The sequence below is a fragment of the Emydura macquarii genome, unplaced genomic scaffold (genome assembly GCF_026122565.2).
Source record: "Emydura macquarii macquarii isolate MOO-44397 ecotype Brisbane River unplaced genomic scaffold, CSIRO-AGI_Emac_v2 contig_1363, whole genome shotgun sequence".
Taxonomy (NCBI): Eukaryota; Metazoa; Chordata; order Testudines; family Chelidae; genus Emydura; species Emydura macquarii.
The window spans coordinates 25109084-25134972 of record NW_027131500.1 but is presented as its reverse complement, the minus strand read 5'-3'; the positions used below and the strand labels follow the sequence as shown (position 1 = coordinate 25134972).

At 38.3% G+C, this 25889-nt stretch overlaps 2 protein-coding genes across 5 annotated transcripts in view; one reads left to right on the top strand and one right to left on the bottom strand.

Annotated features, from left to right (window-relative positions):
- The window catches only part of ANAPC10 (anaphase promoting complex subunit 10), a 276728-nt gene that overhangs the window by 43510 nt on the left and 207329 nt on the right, over positions 1-25889 (bottom strand). The window contains exon 6 of one of the 3 annotated variants that reach the window (XR_010920525.1): positions 7321-7487. The exons of the other annotated variants lie outside the window; for them this stretch is intronic. The gene's annotated coding sequence lies outside the window, so the exon portion shown is untranslated. Of the gene's footprint in view, positions 1-7320; positions 7488-25889 lie in introns of those variants that run through there. 3 annotated transcript variants of the gene reach the window in all.
- The window catches only part of HHIP (hedgehog interacting protein), an 87152-nt gene that overhangs the window by 3085 nt on the left and 58178 nt on the right, over positions 1-25889 (top strand). For both annotated transcript variants that reach the window (XM_067551952.1, XM_067551954.1), the window contains exons 2-4: positions 4663-4858; positions 13249-13405; positions 14213-14414. In XM_067551952.1, coding sequence (XP_067408053.1) covers positions 4663-4858; positions 13249-13405; positions 14213-14414 — 555 coding nt within the window. The remainder of the gene's footprint in view (positions 1-4662; positions 4859-13248; positions 13406-14212; positions 14415-25889) is intronic.

Genomic DNA, 25889 nt, shown 5'->3' with positions numbered 1-25889 from the left:
TTTGCTTATAGACAGATAGGCACAGAAGTCCTCTCTACCTTGGATCGTTTCACAGCCAAGGCTGTCAAGGAATGGGTGAAAAGTAATTGTTTTCAAGTGTGCCCTTTTACAATCATTTGTTTGCTCTGGCTCTTGCACGAACAAAGGCTATTGTTGAACACATCCAACTAAACAAATAACTCATCTTGGGGTCCCTTTAACAGCTGCCTTGCTACAATGATCTATTTACATATTAGCCTAAAATTGAAACTGAACTCTTTAATGACATAATCCAGCACTATAGTACAGAAGAAACATATGTTCAACCCAACAGCTGAACAACCTTGTAGGCATATGATTTTTAGAAATAATTGCTTGTACAGTTTAATGAAACATCTTAATTCACTGCTCTATACTTTCTCTGTTAACATCAAACCCATACTGGTGGGTTTTTTTTGTTTTTTTTTTTTTTTTTGGTCAAATAAAATAAACAGAGTATGCAAAACAGATTGCTATATTAGATTTATAGAATGTCTGTCTCTTGTAGGTGTCTCCCTGTTTCTCCCTCCTTTCACTATTTTTGTTGTTAATAAACCAGTCTTATGAGCTATACTTTCCTGTATTCCAGTATTTATCTTACCTTTCTTCTCCCAGTCTTACTTTCCTGTGGCTAGAGATTAAAGGATGATCTTACAGATGTTGTAAATTAGTCAGCAGCAGGCATAATTATTACTAGGCATGCTGCATTAATGTTTGGAAGTTTTACATATTTTCCACAGCAAACCACTGCAATTTGATGGTTTCACATATAACTTTAAAAAATTGAAACAGGAAATTAGTTTAAAAGACTAAAGGTTTTCTCAGTCTTAAACGTAACAGTCATTTTTATACGTTCACCAAAAATGCTGTGTTCAAAACAGTGTTTCAGCCTTTGGCTAAATCTGTTTAATTGACTTCAGTAAGGCTATTGATTTATTGAAACCAAAGCTAGAATGATGGCTCTATCTACCTTCAAACAGGTATTTCTACTGCAGACCTCACACAGAGCAAAGTTTTACCATCCCACTCTGCTCAAATAGCATGAAACTTAACATAAAAATATTGTACTTGATTTTCAGATAATTTATTGAGTCCTATTCCTTAATCTTTTGATTAGTTATTATATGAACAAGAGACATTCCAAAAATTGTGAGAGATGAAATTCATCAAGGACCAAATTCAAACCCCTCGTATAGCAGCTGATCAGGAGGCTTAGGGTCCTTTTGTTTTAGTTTGAGCTATTAAAATGGAGGCACGCATTTCTTACTTGTCTATAACTGGGCAATTTAACACATTTTCCACAAGGGAAAAGAAATTAGCTTTGACTTTTTGTCTTTTTCTCATCATGTGCACTGGTACCTTCCAACAGAACTATGGCAATACGCCTGCATCACTTGTCAAGTTAATGCAGTAAACAAACTAATATTTACCTCTTTACTTATGACCTACCCGTCGCCACATACCACTACCACCACTGTAGCCCAGTGGTGTAGCCCAGCTGAATGAGATCAGCTTAGAAATGAAGACAGGTGATTCTAGGGGACAGAGGAAAGCACTTTGAAGAGTCTGCGAGGATGGCGTAGTTTCCTTTGGTGGAAAATACACATCAAAAATTGGGTGATTCAGTCCATAAATTAAGAGTGCTCCAAGATTCCTCACTGATGTTAAACTGTCACATGGCAGCATCCACAACTTTCTACCCTCTCTGGTTGGCTAGGAGACTCTGTTCCATCCTGGTGAACAATGACCTGGTTTTAGTTATGTAGGCCTTTGTCACTTCCCATCTGAACTACAGCAATGCAATATACCTGGACATGAAGTCATCAGCCCATAGGAGATTCCAACTGGTACAGAATGTGTCCTCAGCAGCATGGGCTACTGTGAGGACATAAGACCTATCCTCCACTGGTTTCCTATGGAAGAAAATCAAGTTCAAGGTCTTGGTCATTATCTTCAAGGCCCTCAATCGCCTGGGCCCAGCATATCTAAAAAGATCAGCTAAAGTTCTAGGATGAAGACCATGGCTGACAACTCTGCTCCTCAGGCATAATGAAACTTTCTACCATAAGGGCAAAGCTCATCTGTGCAGGAAACAGAGCTTTCTCAGAGATTAGTCAGAGACTGGAATGAACTAAGGGCCGTGACTAATCTCACCACCTTCCATTCCAAGTGCACGGCTCGCTTCTTCAACTCTGCCTTCTCGAATACAAATGCATATCAGTGTGTACACTTAAAAAAAACAAAACAACCCTCTACCAAAACAAAACACTGTATTGCACACACAATTCTCTTATTGCAGAGAGGACAAGAGAGAGAGCCAACTATATGTGACAGATGTTAGTCATGTGGCTTAATGCACTGCTGGCGGGCACTCAGCTACTGATGATGATGATGGCAGTATAAGAACCTGTACAGAATAGACCAGTGGCTCTCAACTAGGGGTATGCATACCCCTGGGGATACGTGAACTCATCTAGATATTTTACTAGTTTTACAATAGGCTACGTGAAAAGCACTAGCGAAGTCAATACAAACTAAAATTTCATACAGACAATGACTTGTTTATACTGCTATACATACTACACCAGTGTTTCTCAACCTGGGGTCGCAATTTATTTTAATTATATGGTAAAAATGAGAAAGAAAGCAATTTTTGAGTCATAGTGCGCTATGACACTTTTGTATTTTTCTGTCTGATTTTGTAAACTAGTAGTTTTTAAGTGTAGTGAAATTTTGGGAACGCAAGACAAATTAATCTCCCGTAAGGGGTACAATAGTCTGGAAAGGTTGAGAACCACTGGAATGGACTATTTAGAGTCTGATCCTGCAGACGCAAATCAAGGAAAAATCTGAAATCAATGGGGATTCTATCAGAGAAGGTAGGCCAAGGTTACTGTTCTACTTACTAACAGTGGACCCAACTGAAGCCAATTGGACTGCTCTGAGTGACCGCCCTGGGAGTCCTTTGACAGCATATGAAGGGCTGAATAGGTGCATGATTAATTTCATTTTCCTGAAGAGGATTATGGCTTTCAAAAGTTTGAGAAATGCTTCCTTAATTCAAAAATGAAAAAAGATATAGACCTATTCACAATTAATAATTTGTGAGAGATTTTAAAAATGCCATGTTATTGCTAATAATTTGCCTGCCATATTTAACACAATAAAAAAGCACTCTCAGACATTTGGGAGCGAAGTTATACGATTCTCATCCAGAAATAAAGTGAAGAGTTCAAAATTATATTATTGACCTAGGGCATTCTAGATGTCTGATGACCCATGAAATAGCAATTACGGGCCAAATTATGGGCTAAAAATCTCCATGCTAGTTGAATTATTTGATTTACCTAGAGTAATTTAGCAAATTACTGCACACTTTCTGAAAGGAACTAAGCAATGTTGTTATAGTAGAATGAAACATCACAGAGTCCTTCTACAGTATAAAAGAATATCAAATCTGAGATAATAGTAACCACTCTGAGATCTGAGTACTTGCATGGGAGAAGCAAGAGTGTATAAAATGTTTGTAGCATCACTCATTTAAAAAAAATATTAGAATTGTTTATAATTATGTTAAATCAGTAATAATGAGATGCTGTGCTTTATGTTCTGATAAGGGCCCGATCCCGCTCAAGTTGGCTTCAGTGAATGCTGGATTGAGTCCATAATGCACTTTTGGTTTGAGTGATCAAAAAGCAAACACTTAGTACCATGTGGTTTACAATAAGTTATGAAGTGCATAATATTCACAGACTAATAGTGAAGAATGTGCTGTTTTCCGTTAACATTTATTTCTTATGGTATGCTGACATTGCACTCCCCTAGCTCTTGTGTTTACTTATGCAAGTTATCAAGCATGGTGTAGTCTTAAGTAAGTATTATGCATAATACATGGACTTCTTTCAGGACAAGTTAAAACTGAATAATCGGATAAACTGTATTTGAAGGAAAATTCCAAATTTTCTAGTTCATATAAACAGAAGTCGCTGAAAATCTAAGACTTTTTCTACCAACAGTTTACATTGGCATATGCATCGAAAAGCAGAAAACTCAGAGGAACCCCCTTTGAGAATTCCACTGTAGGAGTTTCAGTAGTAGGCTCACAATACAATCCAAAGCCTGCATATTTTATAAATACCTGGAAATTGTTTTTCTAATGTGTTCTGACATTAGAATTTTAGTTTTAAATCTTTAGATAACTCTTAATTTGAGCCTCTTATGCATGCAATTTAGACTTGGAAGTTGTATTTTTCAGCATCCCCTATAAGAGAAGTGAACGTAGGGCCTGTTCCTGCGGCCCTTGCTTATGCCAGTAATCTTTACTCATGTGAATATTCCCACTGATCAAGGATTACTCACACAATTAAGATATTGCAGGCTTGAGTCATTTGAATACATTAATTTTTATTTGGAAAGAGAAACACTTGTTAGTACACTAAAATCTGATAATTTATTTTACGTGATCCTCTTTCACAGTAATAATTTTTGCACTTAGCATGGTAACTTAAAATATGACACATTTTACTGATAAATAACTGTACTGGTTACGTTAGCATGATTTACTTACATTATTTCAAAGAATCTTTTTGTATAAAACCGGGAAGTAGGGCATATGTTTATTTGTCTCTGGTTTGTGGCTTGCAGATATTTTCTGTTACCAACAACACAGAATGTGTGAAGCTACTGGAAGAAATCAAATGTGCACACTGCTCACCACATGCTCAGAATCTATTCCATTCACCTGAGAAAGGGGAAGCATCTGAAAGAGAACTAGTTCTTCCCTTCCTGTGCAAAGACTATTGTAAAGAATTCTATTATACTTGCAGTGGTCAAATACCAGGTAAAACCTATAGCAAAATAATGGACTAAAAGATGTTTACATTGAAATGCTCAATATTGCTTAAGAGATCATGGATCAGATCCTGCAGTCCTCCATCCGGGAAAACTCCCAGAGACATCAAGGATTGCAGAATCAGGACCATCAAAGTGGATCTTTCCTATTCAAGTGAATATTTGGGGGGTTTTCTTCCCACCCTCCTCCTGAGTTTCTAGAAAAAGCAGTGATACATGTTGTAACTTTTCAAATCACCAGAAAAATTTATTCTCTATTGAAATTTCATTTTGTTCAACAAAAGCATAAAAACAATTAGCCAACCATGCAAAAAGCTCTTCTAACTGATACATCGCTTTTAAAATGAAAGAAAAGAGAAGCTGTCTTATGTAGGTAGTATAAAGATTTTGAATATTTAAGGTGTTCTTTCCTGGTTTGGTAATCACTTACATTATTGTTTTTAAACATTTGCACCAGGATTCAGAGCCCACTGAAATCAGTGGGAGTCTTTCTACTGACTTCAGTGCCCTTTGAATCAGTTCCATGGTGCTGTTAACAACATGGGACCAATTCCCACCCTTAATTAACCCTGAAGGGCCCTGCCATAGTCACTAGGTTTACCTTGCATAACCAAATGCAGAATTTGACCCATGGTACCTGTAGCCATCATGTAAATGTCTCCTGTCACCTTAACACTAGATTGCCAAAATGCCCTGCAAAGGTAGTTGCATTTTTAAACAATTAAAATAGTGTCTTAAAAGATTATTATGTTAAACATCATCATCAGTAATCACAGGACTAAAACATTGATACAAGTATGATTGCCCTTTCTTCAACTGTTCCTTTCACCCTATCCAAACAATGTTGGCACCGCAGAAAAAAGTTGAATTAATGGGATTTTTTTTTTTTTTTGAGCAATGTAATTTAAAAGAAAATGTAATTCTGAGTTAGGTAAGATCATGACAGACTTGTAAATAATCATTTATAACATGAACAGTTCTGTAAAACTGTAACATAAAACATCAGAGCTGTGTAATAGGTATGGTTTTAAGTGGGGAATGCTTTTTATTGCTTATGTACAGTATGTACTTTGTTTTCTTTGAACTCCCAGGGGTGCAGGACTTTTCTGTAGTGTTCGCTTATTGAGTTGCAAAAACATTTTGAATAGAGTTGCTTTTTCCCTTTGGTGTGGTTTAACATGTATCTAAACCCATTCAAATATGAAAATATTATTATTGTCTTTATAAACTACAGAAATGTTTCTAAGGCTTTCTTAAACCAGCTGTTTCTTGCTCTTTATCACATTCCCCAGAGCAAAGCAGAATAGATCATAGTTGCCAAGACTGCCTGCCGAGCAGAGATAACAGAGTAGATATTGTAAACGTTTGGCCCATCCTGGAAGCCACCACGAAGAATATATTTTAAATACAAGTTTGTAATTAACCCAAATGATGAGTGTATTCTGCTGAATATTTACATCATCTTTTCATTAGAGTCTACGTTTCTGAGAAAAATGTTCAATAGCAAAAAAATACAAAATAAAAAGTTAAGGAGGAAGGAGGGGGAAAGAGAGGGAATGGGCTGAGCAGCACAGGAGCTACAGCCTCAGGATCCTCACTCCCCAGATCAACATATGTGGTGACGAATGACAAATTTATTTTTCTACAAAGTTTGTGTATATGTAAAACTGCTGAAGTGCATCAAGATGTCAAGTGCTTTTTGTGACCACCCAGGTTGCCTTGAAAGATAACCAGATGAAAGCATAACTTTAGCACTGGACAGAGCACTGTGCTTTGCAGGAAAGAGCTTACAAGCTAGCTAGAATAGGATTTTTCCTACATCAATCAGATGCTAATAATCATTCTAAATACTTGTTCTGAGAGTGGGCTGCACTAACAAAAAGTCGTTGCATACTTATGTCCAACAGAGTTAATTGATTTGTTTAGTAGAGTGGTCATTGGCACATGTATTAACATTTCATGAAAGTATTGAGATTCAGGTCACACTTTTGGGGAAAGTGACTTACAGAATTCTAGAGTGTCCTTCAAAATGCACATGTACATTAGAAGCAAATTCATAGTTCATTTGAGTTTTATAATCCATGTGTGAGATCTGTTTCCCATTTGAAAGCTTTACAAACTTGACATGTATTGAAAAAAAAAAACCAAACAAAACCCCCACAATCTATCTTTCATTATTTAGATTGCTTGACATGAATTGCAAAGAACAGGTTCTTGTTGTGAGGCAATGTGGCTTGGAGGAATGTGCACAGGATTGGCAGGTAAACTGCCCTGAGTTCTAATTGTAGCTCTGCCAGTGACTCTCTGTGTGGCACTTAGAACATCAATTAATTTCTCTCCCTCAGTTTCAACATCTGTACAGTGGCAATAACACTTACCCAATTACATCACAGAGGAATTACAAGCAGTAGCTGGTGATGGCAAAAGTGCTTTTTACTCCATAAAGTGATATATGAATGATAAGTATTATTATTGACTGGAGCTGCTCAGCAATTTTTGGTTGAAATGAAATTTCAACTTTAGAAAAACCTATTTCTTTTTGCCTAGTTGTAGTTTCATTTGCTGACCAGCTCTGTTATTGACTAGCACCAGACATCCATCCACAGTTCTCTCTCCATCTGCAAGTCAAAAATATTAATAGGTACTTAGCCTTATGGGACTGAATCATTAAGCAATACCTATGAAAGTAGTATATTTCCCCCACAAATTATGATCTTGAGCTTGCATTTTTATATATTCAAAATCCCAACTTAATTCAGCAGGAGTTTTGAATGAGCAAGGAATGAAGAATTGGGTCCATCCTCCCCCTCTTTTTGAACAGGGCCAAAAGATATATAGTAAGCTGTGTAAAAACAATACTTGGAAAAGTTGCATGGATAGGTACCACACGAGTGTAATGGTTGGTATAGAAGCTCCCGACTTTGTCTCAGATGTCTAATTTCATTTTAGCATCTGAACTATACATAGAAGCTCAGTTTAAGTGAATGTTGGGGCACTGGATTTAAGTATGTTAATGTAATTTATTTAATAATTATGAATTTTAAGTTTTGTAAGGTGCTCTTAGATCTTGGGATGTGATCACGTGAGGGTCTATTATCCTTTTTTTTTTTTTTTTTTTTTTTTAACATTTAAAAGAAAATAAAGGGAGGGTTTATTCTCCCTTCAGAAAATGGGCAGAATTTCCATTAGTGCCAATGGAAGCCACATGCACTGAGGAAAAATCTATCATTGCCTGCACAACCACAGAGGGTTTTGCTGTCCAAGGCCAGGGGAAGGATTTTGGGGTAGTCAAATGTAAGGGGCAGAACAGTGGCAGACAAGGGCTAGGGACAGATAGTCCGTTGCTACACTGATCCTCCTGTTCTCCCTTCCCACAGAAGAGTAGATTCATAAGGACAATGGAGACTGTTGAAGTCTGAATTGAAGAGGCAGATGCAGAGTGACCCCACAGCTGCTCCATGGCCCAGGGAGAGGATTCTTTTCCCTTCTTTCACAACGTATCCTCAGTGCCCAAACCCAGTAGCCAAACTGAAGATTTGCCCCAAATATGGGGCCTGTATCCCCCTCTTTGAGTTAGAAATCACATTTTACTTCACTTTTGAAGCACCAAATAAAATGGTGTCATGGAAGCAAATGGACATTAGTTGACAGCTTCCCTGTCCCCTTGTGCCCACCATTCTTGTTTTTAACAAAAACGGGTTGAGGTGATCGATCGTGTGTGGATCCAGCTCCAGATGTTACCAGTTAGAGTCTAGAGGTGGATTCATAGTTACTTGGGATTTGCAAGAAAATGTCAAGGGTTCACAGTGCAGCTGTCACTAGTGGAGGCTGCAGCAGTGCTACACTGTGCTACTACTGGGTGTATGTGGGCCCATTACCACACACCTGAAAAATCCACTGGGATTAAGTTGTGTGAGTGCCTGTCTTGGTAGTTTCATCAGGAGGAGCATCTGGGTGGAATCACCTCAGAAACATAGCCCAGGGTTGAGGGAAGGACGGGAGCATGTTTTTTGTCAACAACTTCACACGTGAATCTAAAAAGCTGCTCACTTATACCCCCAAAACCTTTTCAAAATCCATCGTCATGCAACAAAGAAATCACAAGGAAACAGAAAAATGCTTCCCTTAGTCATTAAAAAACAAATATTCTCTATCTTAGTGAAGTTAGCGGGAATAAAGTCATTGGGCCAGATACCCAGGTGGCATAAATCAATGAAGCTCCATTGAATGCAATGGGCTAGACCTTCATGTTGTGCACAGTCCAAGAAAGGGGTGAGTGGATGTGTCTTCTGGACTTCACTTGCTCCAGACCTGGTACAGACTCCAAGAAAAGTTAGGCTGCTTTAACTTACAGCAGGCTCCCCAGGACTATGGTGGGTAAGGCTGAAGCACAGATCAGAACCTGACTCAGTCAGTCCACTGAAGAACCCTCCTTAAAGTTACAGAAAAAGAGAGGGGGTTCCACTGAACAAGATGCCCAAGGAACAATTTGAGATGTCAGAATAGAACTAGAAGGTGGTGGAGGTTACAAAAGCTGAAGAAGAATAAGTTTTCAAGAAGAGGAGCGTGGTCAATGGGTTGACAAGCAGCTAAGGAGTTAGGTTGGTAATAGTTGGAGATATATTAGAGGATTTGGTCAGGAAGATGATATTAGGAACTTTGGTGAAAGCAGTTTCAGAGGAGGGAGAAACCAGATTAAGAGAGTCTAGAAGGCAGCTGGAGAAGAGGAATTCCAGACAGCCATTGTAGACAGTATGTTCAGTGAGCTGAGAAATGAATGGGAGAAGAGAGAATGGTAGTTGAAGTAAGTGAGGTCAAGGGTGATTTTTTTTTTTTTTTTTTTTTAAGATGAGGAAATTAGAGCATACTGATGGGAATGAACCATTGGAGAATGAGGGATTGAGGAAAAATGTTAAGAAAGGGAGAGTGGGGAGGGGAAGAAGGGAAGGGATCGCTGGGGCAGTTGGAGGGGCTAGAGGATGAGGAGAACTGACAAGAAATCTCAGTTTTGGTGGCAGGGGGAAGTAGAGAAGGTGATTTGGGGGATGGGTTAGAGGGAGGAGGAGGGAGGTCTCATCAGATCTTGTTGATTAAAAAATTCAGTGATATCCTGACCTTAGAGAGGTGGGAGCAGTGCAAGGTTTAAGGAGGGAGGCGAAGTTGTAAGAGAGGCAGCTGTGGTGCAACTTTTCAACTGCAGAACTGAGTGAGAATGAAGAAGTGGAGCTACTTGGCTAGTGAAATGGAAGAGCTGTAGGAGGAAAAAATGAATCTGTACTGGTGGCAGTCAGCACGGTTGTGCGACTGCCATCAAGGATGCTCGGCTGAGGGGACCTAGCAATGGGAAAGAGGGCAGAAGGAGTCAAGGGTAATGTAAAACATCATGAGATAGGGATAAAGGGTGAAATTAGAGGCTGGGGGGGGGAGATAGTTTCTGAACCTGGAAGCTCCAGCCTTCCCTAGCAAGTTTGACTGGATCTCAAACCCAAATGACAGGTTTACATCTAGATTTCCTGATCTGAACAATCCTCAACTTTAGGGGTATTCACATTGGAAACTTGAACTCAGATTCTGCTCTTTTTTTTTTCTTTTTTTTTTTTGTGATATCGTTAATTTTTCAAATAAAAAGAAATATCATACCGAGGTCTCCCAGCAAAACCGGAGAGACTTAAAATGAGCAGAGAAAATTAGTCATGACATGTAAGGTTCTTTAAAAACATAGTAAGAGATACAAAAATTCACAGAGGGCCAAACTTTACAGCCCTTAGGTGTAACCCCCACAGAACTCAGTAACAGATGTGTAACTATTTCTGTATTGAGATGTCTGATTGTAATATATGGCAGCAAATTTTTTTAAGTACTTGTTTTCTTATCACATGGAAGAGTAAAACCTAAGGGCCAAATTCTGCCTTTTTATGCATGTGCCAGACTCCCATTGAAGTCAATGGGAATTGCACAGGCATCCAAAAATAAATTGATCTTAATTGGATGGAACATATACCGGGTGGTATTTTGAAAAGTGCTCAGGGTTGGCCTAACTCCATTAATTTCCATGGAAGCAGTTTAGACCAGCTCTGAGCACTTTTCAAAATACCACCCATTATGCACAATTGAAGTTGTCCTTTATAGAGGCACCATCCCTTTTTGACAACTTAGCAAGTTCGTCCACTGACACTGCAGCGTTTCAGAGTTCAATTCAAAACCCACTTTTTAAAAACAGAATTATGGAATATGAAAAAGGATGGGTTTGTTGAATGGCAAAAGCAAGTTCAGGACATTTCATACTTGCTTGCATGCTAAAATATTTCATGATACAAATAGCCATAGGCATAAAGTCAATCACCTTAGGTATAAATAAATAACATTCCATGTGGCATTGGTTAAATGGGTTTGCATCTGACTGTTATTAGAAATGAACATACACTGGCTAAACAGCGTGATCCACACATATTCCCATTTATTCTAAAGACAAAATTCAAATTCAGAATAAAGAAATGTGTCCTTAATAAAAATGGCACATTGAGTACGTAGTTATTCTCCAGCTCCAGTTGTCCACTGCATTTAGCTTGGTTGTCTATTGTATGTAGATGAAGTTACTAAGGGCTCAGTTGTGCCCTCTGAAGTCAAATAATTCAACATCAAGATTCTGGATTCTTTTGGGGGTCTACCTTGACATCTACAGAGCCTTGGAATACTGTTCCATGTTTATGTCACAATTAATCTTCACTTATTCCATATGAAAAATATGTATCTTATTTTCTCATGAATTTCTTGTGCTAGCTCCTATAAATTAGAAACAGCCCCTAGCAGCTGATATTTACTGAGTCTCCAAATTCATGCCAATGAAACCTTTATACCACAACACACCATCAGGTGTTCCAAATTTTATTTTATATAACCCAAAGGCTGAATTTGGCCCAATATTTGGAATGACCAGGATATTTACGTATTAAAGGAGGATTCATATGAAAAGAATACATGATTGTGAGTTGTAGTCCAAAAGTTTTATTGACATCAGTTTGGGATAACTGCATTACTTACAAGTGATGAAGTTTTATGAGAGTTGTGCTGATGATCCCAACTGAGCGCCAGTAAAACTTTTATACTATATACTGCACCATTATTAATTCTGTATATACCATGGGTCAAGTCCTGGCCCTGCTAAGTCTCCTTTTGCATTGTTTTGGTAGTGCAAAGGGGACTTGAAGATGTTCTAAACCAGACTACCTTGCTGGTTTTACTGGAAGTCCCATACACATGTGTATATATATACACATATAAGGGCCAAATTCTGCCTTCTAATGTACACATGAACTTTGATAAAGAGGATTAAAAATGGGTGAAACCTACTAGAAATAGGTCTATGGGTCTATATATTCTTGCTGTTATTGGAATGTTTTAAAAAGTCAATAGCAGCACTATTCTTCCTCATAGATCTCTTTTTCTATTTTATTTATTTATTTATTTGGTCTTCAAACTCCTTCTTTCAATAACCCCAAACCTAAAGAACTCCTTTCAGCTAAGGACAGCTTGCAGAACCCATTCATGCTTGCTTTTGATAGGCATAGTTACAGAGCAGTTTGACGCACTCCCTCTTTTCGGGTGCTGGTGAGTGAAGAACTAGACTTTGACACTGGACCTCAGGCTCTCCCGTGCTAGTGCAGAGTACTAACCACAGAGCTGTAAGGTTACTTGAATGTAAATGAAGTTCTGTTTTATTAGTAGTCCTCTCTTTTTGAGGCTAGTACTCGTGCACCAGTTATACTGCCTCTCTTTTGGTGCCAATGTTCCATGAAGTTTTTAAGGTATTGATAAACTTTGCTGAAGTTTTTATTCCCTTTTATAAATCAGTGGAAAAGTACCATCATTTAATTGAATTGCAAGTAGCAACATAAAAACATAATGAAAACCAATACTTTATAATTTGATGTTGTTAAAATATTAACGTTAAGTGTCAGCTATAAAACAAAACAGCAAGAAAAATTTAAGTTAAGGTTGCAATAGCTTAGGCTTTACAGCACATATTGTCCTTCATTAGTGGGGTCTGTCAACAGTGACCGGTGCATGGCAGCCTTAACTCTGAATTTTCTCTCATGTTTTTATGACTGACCCTTAGTATTACTTTCAACACAGTTGTTAATTTTTTCCAGTTTAAGAACGTTGCAAATAATGTGTGATAGAAATACAGAATAAGCCACAAAAGGCATTACTCCATCTATCTGTATTTATTCAGAGCAATCCTTTTCTGCAAGGCAGGAATTTGTTTAAAGTATTTATTTTTCACTCAGAATATAATTCATTTGAACATTAGGTTGAAAGCACCAAACCTGCAGACTCGACAATACACTAAACATTTTTATGCTCTTTTACATTTTTAAGGGTTTCTCCAAACTACAGCTGATGAGTTTTGCTTTTACTATGCAAGAAAAGATGGTGGCTTGTGCTTTCCAGATTTTCCAAGAAAACAAGTGCGAGGCCCAGCTTCTAACTATTTGGACCAGATGGAAGAGTATGACAAAGTGGAAGAGATCAGCAGGTTCATAAAGATAAATGCTGTTTAATCTTAAAAAAACTGACAAATCTTTGTGGTTTTCACAATGAATCAGCTCAGTCTGTGCTTATGCTCAGCAGCTGTGTCCTCCAGATGTTATTTTCTTCTGCTGCTGTTAGTGTGTCTTTTTTTTATCGCATTAGCATCAATACTTTTAATATGTGGGTTACTAAGAGAGTGTTATGAGCCGGGCTTCTCTGTGATTCATATGTACTTCATGTGTGTCATTTTGATCGGAAATTTATTACTAATAGTTTACAGCAGTATGAAAGTTCTCTCTACAATAATTTATCAACAAATCTGTTTTTATGAATATGGCATTTTTTTCTCCTGTACATTTTCCACTATTGTGAATAAATTGGATTATACTATTTAAGGTATATTGCTCCAAAATAAGGCCTTATCTTAAAATCAATTTTAAGAGCCAAATGTCAAATTCTGAAGTCATTGTGATTTGCAAAGCTTACTTTAAGGCAGAATTTGCCGATAAAAATTAACTTCCCTCTCTGTTAATTTTGCTTTCCTCCTCTGGCTCTCAGATCTTAGGTTACTTTACCTTAAATCCCAACTAAATAAAGCCAATTTTTGCTCTTAGATATGCCCAGGTTACTCCCATTGACTTCCATAGGAGCGGCCACAGTGCATTTGGCCTTTATAATTATCCTTGTAACATCACTTTAGGAACCTCATATTGTAGTTCTTAGGGACAATATTATCTGAAAGTTCTGTGAACTGTATCTCTTGCAAAATAATAAAAAGAAATGTCTCACTGGTTTTCTCTGATTTCTTTAGAAAGCACAAGCACAACTGCTTCTGTATTCAGGAAGTTGTGAATGGTTTGAGGCAGCCTGTTGGTGCAGTGCACTGTGGAGATGGATCGCATCGTCTCTTTCTCCTTGAGAAGGAGGGATATGTGAAGATTTTCACTCCTGAAGGGGATATAATCAAGGAACCTTTTTTGGACATACACAAGCTTGTTCAAAGTGGAATAAAGGTTGGAATTCTTTAATTCTCTCTCAACATATGCTTATATTTTAACCTATTTATCTGTTACCCTCCCCTGTATATGCTTTCCATTTAAAATAAAAATCATGGAGAGCAATAGTAATTTTTTTCAGGAAAATATTTTAATTTAAAGAAAAAGTATTCTAAATAGAAGATAAGGAGCAGATATGAAATATAGTAGGGTTCCAGCTGATAAGGAAAGGGAGGATAATAAAGGACTCTTCTTTTTTGGTTAAGTAAAAGAAAAAGACGTGATTATACAAACTGTATTCATATTTTTTCTCTGTGCCTCTATTTTGTCCTCCCCTTGAATGTACAGGAGGATATATGGCGCCAGAATCACAAAGTTATCTCCGCATTTACATCATTCAGGCCTGATTCTGCTACCATTGAAGTTCACGGAACTTTGCCATTGACTTCAATGGGAGCAGGCCTAAGAGAGACACTTAAGGAATTATTCCTACTGGAATCTTTCAGTATTTCCTGTGGTTATTGTAGAAGCATACAGAAGGGGGAGCTCTCACCACACCATCCGAGAAGGAGGGGGAGCTATCCTGTGCTTTTTGGCAAAGGGGGAGCTGTGCTTCCCTCCCCCTTTTTTCAATCGCTGAGAACTACAAAAACTGCCCATAATCTTAAATGTGCAGCACACAACATGTACCTAAAAATGTGATTGCACCTCTAAACGCATGTCTACAGATTAGCGAATTCTTCTAGTGCTGATCCTGCTCTTATTAAAGTCAATGGAAAGACTACTATCGACTTTAATGGAAGCTGGAGTGGGCCCATGATGATTGGGCATGATGTGACTTCTTATTCCTGGATATGTTGATTTTCAAGACAGTACTTTTAAATGCAACAATAAAATCATGGGGTAAGTAAACATAAGAGAATCCAAAGGCTATCAGGTGATCTTTTAGTCAGAGCCCATCTATATTTTATTGCAGTACTTACTTATCACGTAAATGTTTATACTGATAATTCAGCTGAAATCCTACAATGTGATATATACATTTGGAATTAATCTTTGTAATCAGGTTTTGCATTAAATAACTGCAATCTTACATCATGAACAGCATCCTTACATGAAATAACTCATGGACTTGCTTCAGTGTAATTAAAAAAAAAGTGAAAATGAGCTATGTTGATCTAAAGATTTACTACATGATAAATACGCCTTTGGTACGTCAGATACAATGCCAACGGGCTGGTTTCAGATAGCTCTCTCTGAGCGGGTGTTTGGATGGCTTTGGGTTTGTTTTGAAACATAGAGGAATACAAAATACAGTAGTTTCTTTTAAACAAATAACTAATTTGTATAATTTTCTGATTCACTGAACTCTTCCTATTGTGCCTATGTGGCTAGCCTTCAGTTACTGAGCTCAAAGATGAAAGAGAAGGAAAAAAGACAAAATAGACAACAAATATAGAGAGAGCATGTTCTAGTGTAATGTGGTGTTCTCAGTGTCTTTACATCATGGTGACAGGCATGATATAAAGGCCTAGTTATTATTAATATAGATACACTAAACAAAAAGGCCACAATTTTCAAAATTGAAGTCAAAAGTTAGTCTCCCCATGGTCTATATTTAGGCACCAAAGTAACTGGCTTAATTTTCAAGCAGTGCTGAGCACCCAGCAGCTCCCACTAAAATTAATGGTAGTTGCTAAGTGTTCAGCTCTTTTGAAAATTAGCCACTTATTGAGGTGTATAAAAACAGAGTTAGAGATACGAACTGTTGACTCCTGTTATTTCAAATTTTGGCAAAGTGTTTATAAGCATGAGTTTGGGATGGCTGCATTATTGAGTGATGTAGTAAATATGTGTGAGGAACTCTAATGTACATAATCACTATAATTTTTTACATGGTTCTGCAGTTTAGCACGTAGATATCACCAAACGATGTGTTGTGAATACATACACGAGCACTCCTACACATCTTTTTGAAAATATATACTGTATATATACACATATACCTCATTTAGTTCACACAGGAACCCTCCCAAGCAAAGCTTTTACTCAGAATTATAGCAAATAATTGTGAGCCAGCATGTGTTTGCATATGTCCTAAATTACTGGAGCAGTTAGTTGTTGTCTAATGTTGAGTTGCATATCTTTAATAAACTAATTTAAAGATTTTTTAAAAGGTAAGCAATGAATAGCCAATTCTAAAGCTCAAATTCAGTCTTAGCTCTTTGTGCCTACATGTTACACACACAGCGACAAATTCTCGACTTGGTTAATATTTGTACAACTCAGTTAATGTCAATGGAGAGCAGAATTTGTCCCAATAAGTACTTTAGCCCAATATTTGGTACCCCCTGCAATATCTGAGCAAAGAACCAGCAGTGCTAATTCAGCTGGAAGCTGAGGGCAAAGGAAAGACAAGAAAAAAGCCAAAGGCAGTCCAGCTATTAGGAATGATGGGTGTTGTAGTGCTTTCTAGTGGATTGGGGGCTTAAATGGATGGAGGCCTTATTGTGCTCTACAGAAGAAGAAAGGAGGAGAGTAGCTGGAAGGAGGACACTAGCTGATAGGTGGGGAGAGGAAGGCAGGAAAATACTGAAAATGAGTATACATAGTCTAACTGGCTAATAGTTATATAAAACACCCAATAATTTGAAAAAGTAGAATAGAACAAATAAAACCAAATATTCCCTAATGATTATTTAAAAATAGGAGTTCTCAAACATTTTTATAGTGTATATCATAACAGAACAACTTGTGGTCCACCTCCTTTCTCGTTCCCAGTCACACTGACCACCTACCTCCCTTCCCATTCACTGTCACATAACATCTCTGTGGCAACTACAGACACTGTTTACTTAGAAAAATAATACCAGGGGCTTGTCTCCCAGATGCTGGCAAAGTGCTCTGGAGGGGAGTGATTTGTAAAACACTCTAACATGTTGCACTCTAAATGCCCTGTGTAGACCCTGCTGGCATGATCAAAAAAGATGTCCAGTTCACCTTAACGTAATCCCTGCTTCAGTTTTTTTTAAATGCAGAGTATTTCTCCAGAATCTTTACAGTCTGCATATTTTGCTAATTAGTGCTTTGGGACATTAGTATGCAGATTACTAACATCACTGACTATGAATGACTCAGGTCTGTTGGGGCATTGTAGCTGTGTGTGGGCTGTCTGAATATGAGATCATTTCACTTTATAATACAAAAGGGAACTAAACATGTTTAATGCCCACTAATGTAACACTAATGGAAGCTGTCTGTGTACATTGTTACAATGAGTCTGATTCTCTTCTGACATTGGTATAAATTCAAGAGTAACTACTGTGAAGTCAATGGTGTTTTAGTAATGCGAGACTAGAATCAGACCCAAAATGTTTAGATGCAGTTTTTTTTTCTAAAGATAGCAGTTTTCTCATCATTTTCATAGATTCATAGATTTTAAATAAGAAATAATCCTTGGATCATTTAGTCTGACCTCCTGTAGAACACAGGACATAGGACTTCACTCAGTTACCTGTGCATGTCACATGATGATTTCCCACTGAAATGAATAGGAATTGTTGACAATTTACTCCCCCTCCCCCCCCCCAGGTTTGGGTTTGGTGTAACTAAAAACAATATTTTCACTTTTTGATAAAGATGCTACTGGATTGAAGCTTTGTATGTTAAGTTTTATTTTTACAATCAAGGTTTAACCTCCCTGAAAACAGCAGTTTAAGAATTTTCTGTTTCATTTATATCTGAAAGACTGAGGGCCTGTCTACATCCAAGCAACAGCACAGCAAGCCAGAATGTGAATCTGCAGTGTACGGGCTTGCTGTGCACTAATTAACTGGGTGGACACACTGCTGCAGCACAACAGACAAGCCCTGACAAACACTAAACTCTAGCCACTACAACAACAAATGATTTTTTCCCCACATTTATACAGTCGTATTTTACCTGGTGAAATGTGATATTTATATAGCAATTGGATGAATGACAGGTAAAAACAATACCTTTGGAAAGGGTCTAAAACTTGGGCTTGCTTAAGACTGCTACAGGTTAGAAGGATACGGGCACAAAGTTCAGAATGAACCTGATCCCTCCCTTCTGTTTGTACTGGTGAAGTGGAAATGTGGAGATGGTAAGCACATAAGGCAGATGCAAAACAGCAAATCTGTAGCATCTTATTCTATGGGCTGCCACAGGCCATTCAGAAGATTACTCTGAGGTTGGGACTGTGACAGTTCAGAGCAATTGTAACTGTATTTCCCCCTTCGTAGTCCAGCAAAGGCACTCACTCTTAGGCTTCCAGCTCTCTAGCCATCATCTCTCTTCCTCCTGACTGGAATTTTTCTAGGCTGTACAGTTCCCTGCCTTACACAGTGATATCTCCAGCAAACCAGACTGACTAAACAGGCCAGCATCTGCTCTTTGTTTCTCCTCAGGTGCTATGAACAGTTGTATTAGCCCTTAGTTATAAGTTACCACACAGCCCTTTCTAAGCAAGCACATTTATTCTTAAGTGAAAGCATTACAGAGAAAACATATAAAAAACAATAAAAGAACCTACAAGCATGCTAATAAGCTTATCAGAGATCACCTCCACTCCCACCTCCAACAAAGGCTCTGGTAGAAGTCAGTCCTTCAGATGCCACATACAGGTTTTTCTGTGATTACAAGTTCATAACCACTTTAATTTAGAACATGAACACATATGCATAAATTAACTTTTCCTTTATACAGCTTGGGTCTTTGATCTTCGGAGACTGTGTAGGTAATCAGTCAGACAATAGGTCTCACCTCAGGACGTAGCTTCAAAAGGTTAGTCCAGAGATGGGAATTTGCATTCTTCCCTCCCCAGGTATTTCCTAGGAAACACACTTAACTTTGTCCCAAAAAATTCCTGCTTTTCTGGTACATTGTTTAAAATAGTCCTTTGAAGCTCATAACGCTTGTGGGATTGTATGTAACTTCCCAAGGGTTTACAGTGGCCGTGTTTCCCTCCTTGAGAAGTTACATACAATAATATATCCCACATCAACTCTGTATGTAAAGCTAATTATACTTAATTCAGTATCTCCCAAAGATATTGCAGGAAACTGCCTTATCTGTCACAGGGATGAAGAGAGAGAAGCTCCTATATGTGGTAGGCTCCCCTTGTACAAAGATCAAATAGTCATGAAGATTAGCGGTGGTCTGACTGTGAAGCAGCTACACAACTTCAACAAACAAATGGGATGATCTGGTAGATTTTTGGCAGCTGTCCCCCTGAAGATTTGTAGATAAAAACGCAAATTAAACAGAAAAGAATGGTACAACCCATTACATATGACAAGGGGTTTTACTGCACCATCAATTTTTAATCTCCATTGAAGTCAATGGAGATTTCTGCTTAAATATTAATGGCACAATATGGTCAGTAGCCATGTATTGACTGAGTGGAGTTAATTCTGAGAGTTTTAATCAAAAAAGAAGGGGGGAGTTTATATGTGTCAGATTTAGACATTATGTTAGCATAAGCACATTAAGGCTGAGTCAATATTTCCTCACAGCCCAAAGACATGCTGCCTGAACCTTTCTTGTCAAGTGAGGATGGTGGTGGCTTGAACCATAAGGAAGGCTTCTCAAATACACAGAGACCCAGTATTCATGGGGGGAAACGTCCGTGTCCTGGGCACCCTGATGCATGGACCCAACTTCTCTCTTTACATCTTTCAACTACTAATCCTCACTGGCTGCATGGTTGGCAGATATGCCCTGCTACCATAGTATTTCCTAAATTGGCATCCCCTCTTCTTGTCTTTGGAAGCTGTGGATAGGGCTTAATGCAGAAACTGCTGCCGCATTAACTTATGTGGCTACCTCCAGTATTTTTCAGGCACATTTCATTCTGGTCACAGAGAGTGGGAACTCCCTGGCTTTCCCACCTGTACCCAATCATGGTCTTTATTATGGGAAAGCTCCAGTGGGTAGTGCTTCTGTTAAGGGACAACCAAGGACTTGGTGGCAAGAGTAGCATATCACATATGCTCTGCTATCTTGTTTCCCTGATTTTTAAGCCTGATTTTTGGCCTGATAAACACAGTTTTGAGTTACAGAGCAGTATTCAATGTGTTCCGTCCAAGTTCTATAACAAAGACAAATTTACCAAAAAAACACGTTTTCCGATTTTTGTCTTGGATTGATTTTCACTGCATATTTTTGTCTTAATATTTTTTTTTAAACTACTGATCATCTAGTCTGACATTCTGTATATCACAGGCCACTAATTTTTACCTGTTAGCTCTGTTTTGAGCCTAATAACTTGTATTTGATTAAAGCATATCTTTCAGAAAGGTATCCAGTCTAGATATGAAGATATCAAGAGATGATGAACCAATCCATCACTTCCCTTAGTAATTTGTTCCAGGGCTTCACACTTAAAAATTTGTGCCTAATTTCTAATTTGAATTTGTCTGGCTTCAGATTCCAGCCATTGGTTCTTGTTATGCCTTTCTCCATAAGATTAGAGAGCCCTTTAGTACCTGGTATTTTCTCCCTATGAAGGTACTGATATACTGTAATCAAGACACCTATCAATATTCTTTTTGATAAACTAGACAGATTGAATTCTTTAAGTCTCTCACTTTGAAGTATTTTCTCCAGGTCTCAAATTATTTTCCTGGCTCTTCTTTGCGACCTCTCCAGTTAATATCCTTTCTAAAATAGACACCAGAACTGTACACAGTTTCCCAGTATTGGTCTCAACAATGAAATATACAGAGGTAAAATCACTTCCGTACTCCTCCTCACTACTCCCCTGTTTACACATTCAAGGATCTCTATAGCCCTTTCTGCCACTGCATCAACTGGGAGCTCAGGTGGAATTTCTTGTCCACTGACCCCTACATTCTCTTTATTTTATGTCAGTGTTTGGTGTTTGAGCCTTTAATATATATCTGTTGACTCTGGAGTTATAGGATCACAATAGGACTGCATTATAAGCCAAGCCATTCTGTTATATCCTCTACCCAAAGCGTCTGAAGTAGAAATCTGAGTGAAATGGGAATCCTTAAAACTGCCATTGTTGAGTTATCACACCAAATTACACTGTTTGGAGATTAACTTTAAAACAAAAAACAAAACAAAACACCTAATAATCTTTTAATAGTAAAACTAATGGAAACACCAGGATAATAGGACAAAGCCTTTGAGGCCTCTAAGGAAAAAAAAGAAAACCCCAAAAGAGAAAACATATGTCAGTGAAATGATGCTGAAGATAGGTTGTTAAGAATCTATGAGCTAGATGCCATGAATTTAGCCACCTTCTGCTCCATCCTCCAGCTCTGAATCATTTTCCTTGTCACAATGGCTTAAGGTTTAATAGAAAGTTTCCGTAAATCTTAAACCACATATGCTTTTTCATTTCTTTCAACCTTCAAATTATCCAATAAGACTGGCTTTGCACACTTTTATGATTTCAGAGTTTTTGAAGTGTGATATTCTTATAAAGTTTCCCTTGTAATTATTTTAATGGCCAATTCTTTTCTGAAGTTGTTACAGTGAATACAAATATAAATGTCACTTTAATTGTTTTAAGTACACATGCTCCATTTAAATTATTGAATCATTTCTTATGAGCACTTAAAGTCTAGATATACCCTAACAGCTTGACTGTTCAGTACAAGTACATTAAATAGGCTATCTATATGGTTAGGAGTCAAATACCTCAAATATTCCAGAGCTGCTCAGGGTGGCTGGATGCTCATGAAATGAGCTCCTTGCCTCCACAAACAACTTTCAACAGGACCTCAGGGTTAGCGTGTGAAACTTTTATACTCTATCATGATGCAAACACCCAAGTGGATACAGTCCTTAACTACATGATTACTCAAATAATACAATATAATATTGTGCAAGATTTCTCTACAACTTTAAATGACTTTAGATATCTGCAGTTGTTGCACTGAATTGAAGGTGTAAATGTACCTTTATTCATTTTGACTATACCTAATATGTAAATCATCCTGAAAATTGATAGGGTTAAGGTCCTGATTCAGCAAAGCATGTAAGTAAAATCTGAACTTTAGGAAAGTGCTCGGACTTAAGCATGTGCTTGAATGCTGTACCAGATCATTGCCTGAGCTCTACATTTTGAGCCAGGGTTGTATTCTACATTGTACATAGGATTCCTTTTTAACCCCTTTTGCATCTGACAAGATAAGGGGTATTTCCAGTCCAAACTTTAGCTTTCATCTCTCAGCTGAATTGGCAATAGAACTGTTCAGGAAACATTACAACAATTTATAATGAGAATAGTGTGGATTTTTTCATTATCTTTGTGCTCAAAAATAGCTGATAGAGTTTGTTCAAACTCTGTGGAAAAACTCACCCTTGAGCAGAAACTCAAATCTGGAAAATTTCAAGATGTTATAAACCATTTAAAATGAGGTGTGTAATGGAACATGTTATTCAGCCTTAACTAGAGCAGTTACTGCCACTTCCATTCTAATATAGGTAACTAGGCCTATTCTGTAATCAAATGACTGGCAAAGAGTTTGACCAAGATTCATTAAAACTTGATCACAGATATGAATTTTTAATAAAATCAGTGTCATCCACAGGTTTACTGCATCATCTCCTTGGTTACTGTGGGATAGACACTAAGCTTCCAAAAAGTATGTTTGCATAAGATGTATTATCTATAACTCTTAAACCAGAAGGAAGAATATTATAACGACTTCTAAGAAGCCTCATAGTCACTATGAGGATGACTACTATAGAAAAAAACCAAAATAAAGCGATTGTAAAATATTTTACAATCAGTCTGTTTATGAGTAGAATCAGATTATTTGCTATTCTCTGCCTTCAGTTATATGTTTGCCCAAAGCTCTTCATATATACCATTGGACAGTAGTGCTTGTTTTAGAATCATGCATATGGGCCATTTCCTGACCTCAACCAATGCATACACTTCCCATTGATACCAATGGGAGTTCTGCTGGTGACAGAGGCAGTAGATACCTGGGCAGAATTCACGCTGATTTTCACATGCAAGCATTACTAAGTGTCTCACCCTCTCTTTTATGGGAATAACTCATGTAGGAGAGAGGAAATTCCCAATTTTAAAGCAAGGAATTTCCTGTGAATTCCTTTATTGGGGGGAAGGAGGTTAATTGACCCCTTTCATTTGCCCCCCGAGAAAAAAATGTGGGTTTTGTCTATTAACCAATAATTTACAGCCAAGGCAAGGAGGCGGCAAGGGAATCTGCACAGATGATCCTTGCTGCCAGTCTGCCATCTGACTTTTCTGGTTCCTGCAAAAGCTGTGAGTCTGGAGGGTACAGCCGCTATCCCCAGAGCCTTCCTTCCCCTATGTTGGAAATTTTCCACAGCATGAGGGCGGTGTTCCTCTGCAAGCTATGAAAGGGCAGGAAGAGCCATCTGTCTCCTCCCTCTTTCAGCTTCATAGGGCTGCAACTTTGCGCCATCACTCTGTGTGCTTTTCCTGGGGGGAGTGGCGGTCCCTCCTCCTGAGAGAGCAGGCTCTTGTCCACATGTGGAGGAATGAATGTAGTCTCCTAAAATAACAATGCTATACTATAGAATACAAACATGCTGTGCTATCCTTGTATGCCAGTTGTGCAAGATTTCTGCATCAAAGCCAGCAGTGTAGGTGTTTTGCTTTGTTTGTTAGATTCCACAATTCATATCACCCAGGTCTATGTTTTAGCTGTGACCTTGCTCCTACATTCTCAGCACAGGAACAATGACATGTTAAAACCTGTATAAGATGCGTGCATAGGCTCGAGGGGAATAAAATTGACTACTAGTATATGACAGTGATACACTGTGGAGTACTGTTTTGGTTCTCTGCCATTCCTCTTGATCAGAAATAGGAGTGTCTTGGCTATGGTAGGGGAGAGGTTGGGTTGCTACCACTGCTGAATCCCTTTCCAGGTCCTACTTTGTGCCTAGACAAAAACCACCCATAGCACTATTCTTGTGCCTCATCAGTCTGTTAGCAGACTATTGGGAGGTAAGTAATAGAGACATTCCCTGGCAGTTGCAGGATGACAAACTCCAGCGCAGATCTGAAACAAAATTACTTCTTCAAATCAGGTGGGATTCTCAGTAATTCAGTAGGTCAGGATAGGAGCAGTCAGTCAGGCTTCGGCCACGACCCACAACATTTCTGTGGCCATGCCCCATCTTTGACCTGCACGTTAAGAGTCTCAGTGAAAAGGCAGCCTGCGGTTTTGAATGCCTTGACAGAATTTGGACAGAAATTTAGGAAGGAAGTGGTGCCTTGGAGGCATAAGTAGCCCATTCCAAAAAAAAGGAAAACTTTAAATATAAAACAAAAAGAATATCACTGTTTTACGAAAACCTTGAACACAAATAAAATGTGATTTTTGCCCTTAATTAGAGACAATACATAAGAACATAAGAATTGCCATATTGGGTCAGACTAATGGTCCACCTAGCCAGTATCCTATCTTCCAGCAATGGCTGGTGCCAGATACTTACAATCATAGAATCATAGAAGATTAAGGTTGGGAGGGACCTCAGGAGCTCATCCAGTCCAACCCCCGCTCAAAGCAGGACCAACCCCAATTAAATCACCCTAGCCAGAGCTTTGTCAAGTCGGGCCTTAAAAACCTCTAAGGATGGAGATTCCACCACCTCCCTAGGTAACACATTCCAGTGCTTCATCACCCTCCTGAGAAAGTTTTTCCTAATATCCAGTCTAGACCTCCCCCACTGCAACTTGAGACCATTGCTCCTAGTTCTGTCATCTGCCACCACTGAGAACAGCCTAACTCCATCCTCTTTGGAACCCCCCTTCAGGTAGTCGAAGGCCGCTATCAAATCCCCCCTTATTCTTCTCTTCTGCAGATTAAATGAGCAGTTCCCTCAGCCTCTCCTCATAAGTCATGTGTTCCAGCCCCCTAATAATTTTCATTGCCCTCTGCTAGACTCTCCCAGTTTGTCCACATTCTTCCTGTAGTGGGGGGACCCACTTCAGTGGGAGTAATCAGAACAGGGCAATTTATCATGTGATCCATCCCCTGTTGTCCAGTCCCAGCTTCTAGCAGCCTTATTTCTAGCAGCAGAGTACATTCTACACACACTGCTCAATAACGACCATGGGAGCCTAAGCATTGTGCATTAAAAGGCAGATGGGGGTTTTAATGAGGTAGTGAGCTGTGAGAGGGTAATAACATTTTCTTGAGGGTTTAAGATAATGTAACTGGATTTAGAGGACTGTAATGCATAAGCAGTCTTTTAATAGAACATTTTGTATGGAAAATGAAGTGTACTTGCTTCTCCCATTGACCTTTTAGAGATCTCAGTTCTGATCCTATATAAGGATACACAACAGTCTTTTAAGGAAGTTTGCATCTTACCATCACGAAGCAATGTTGTTTGCATGTAAAATCATTATCCTTACAATCGTGAGTAGCATATATATGCCCAACTGTTCTAGATACTTTTTTTATGAGCTTGAACTAGATAACTATAACT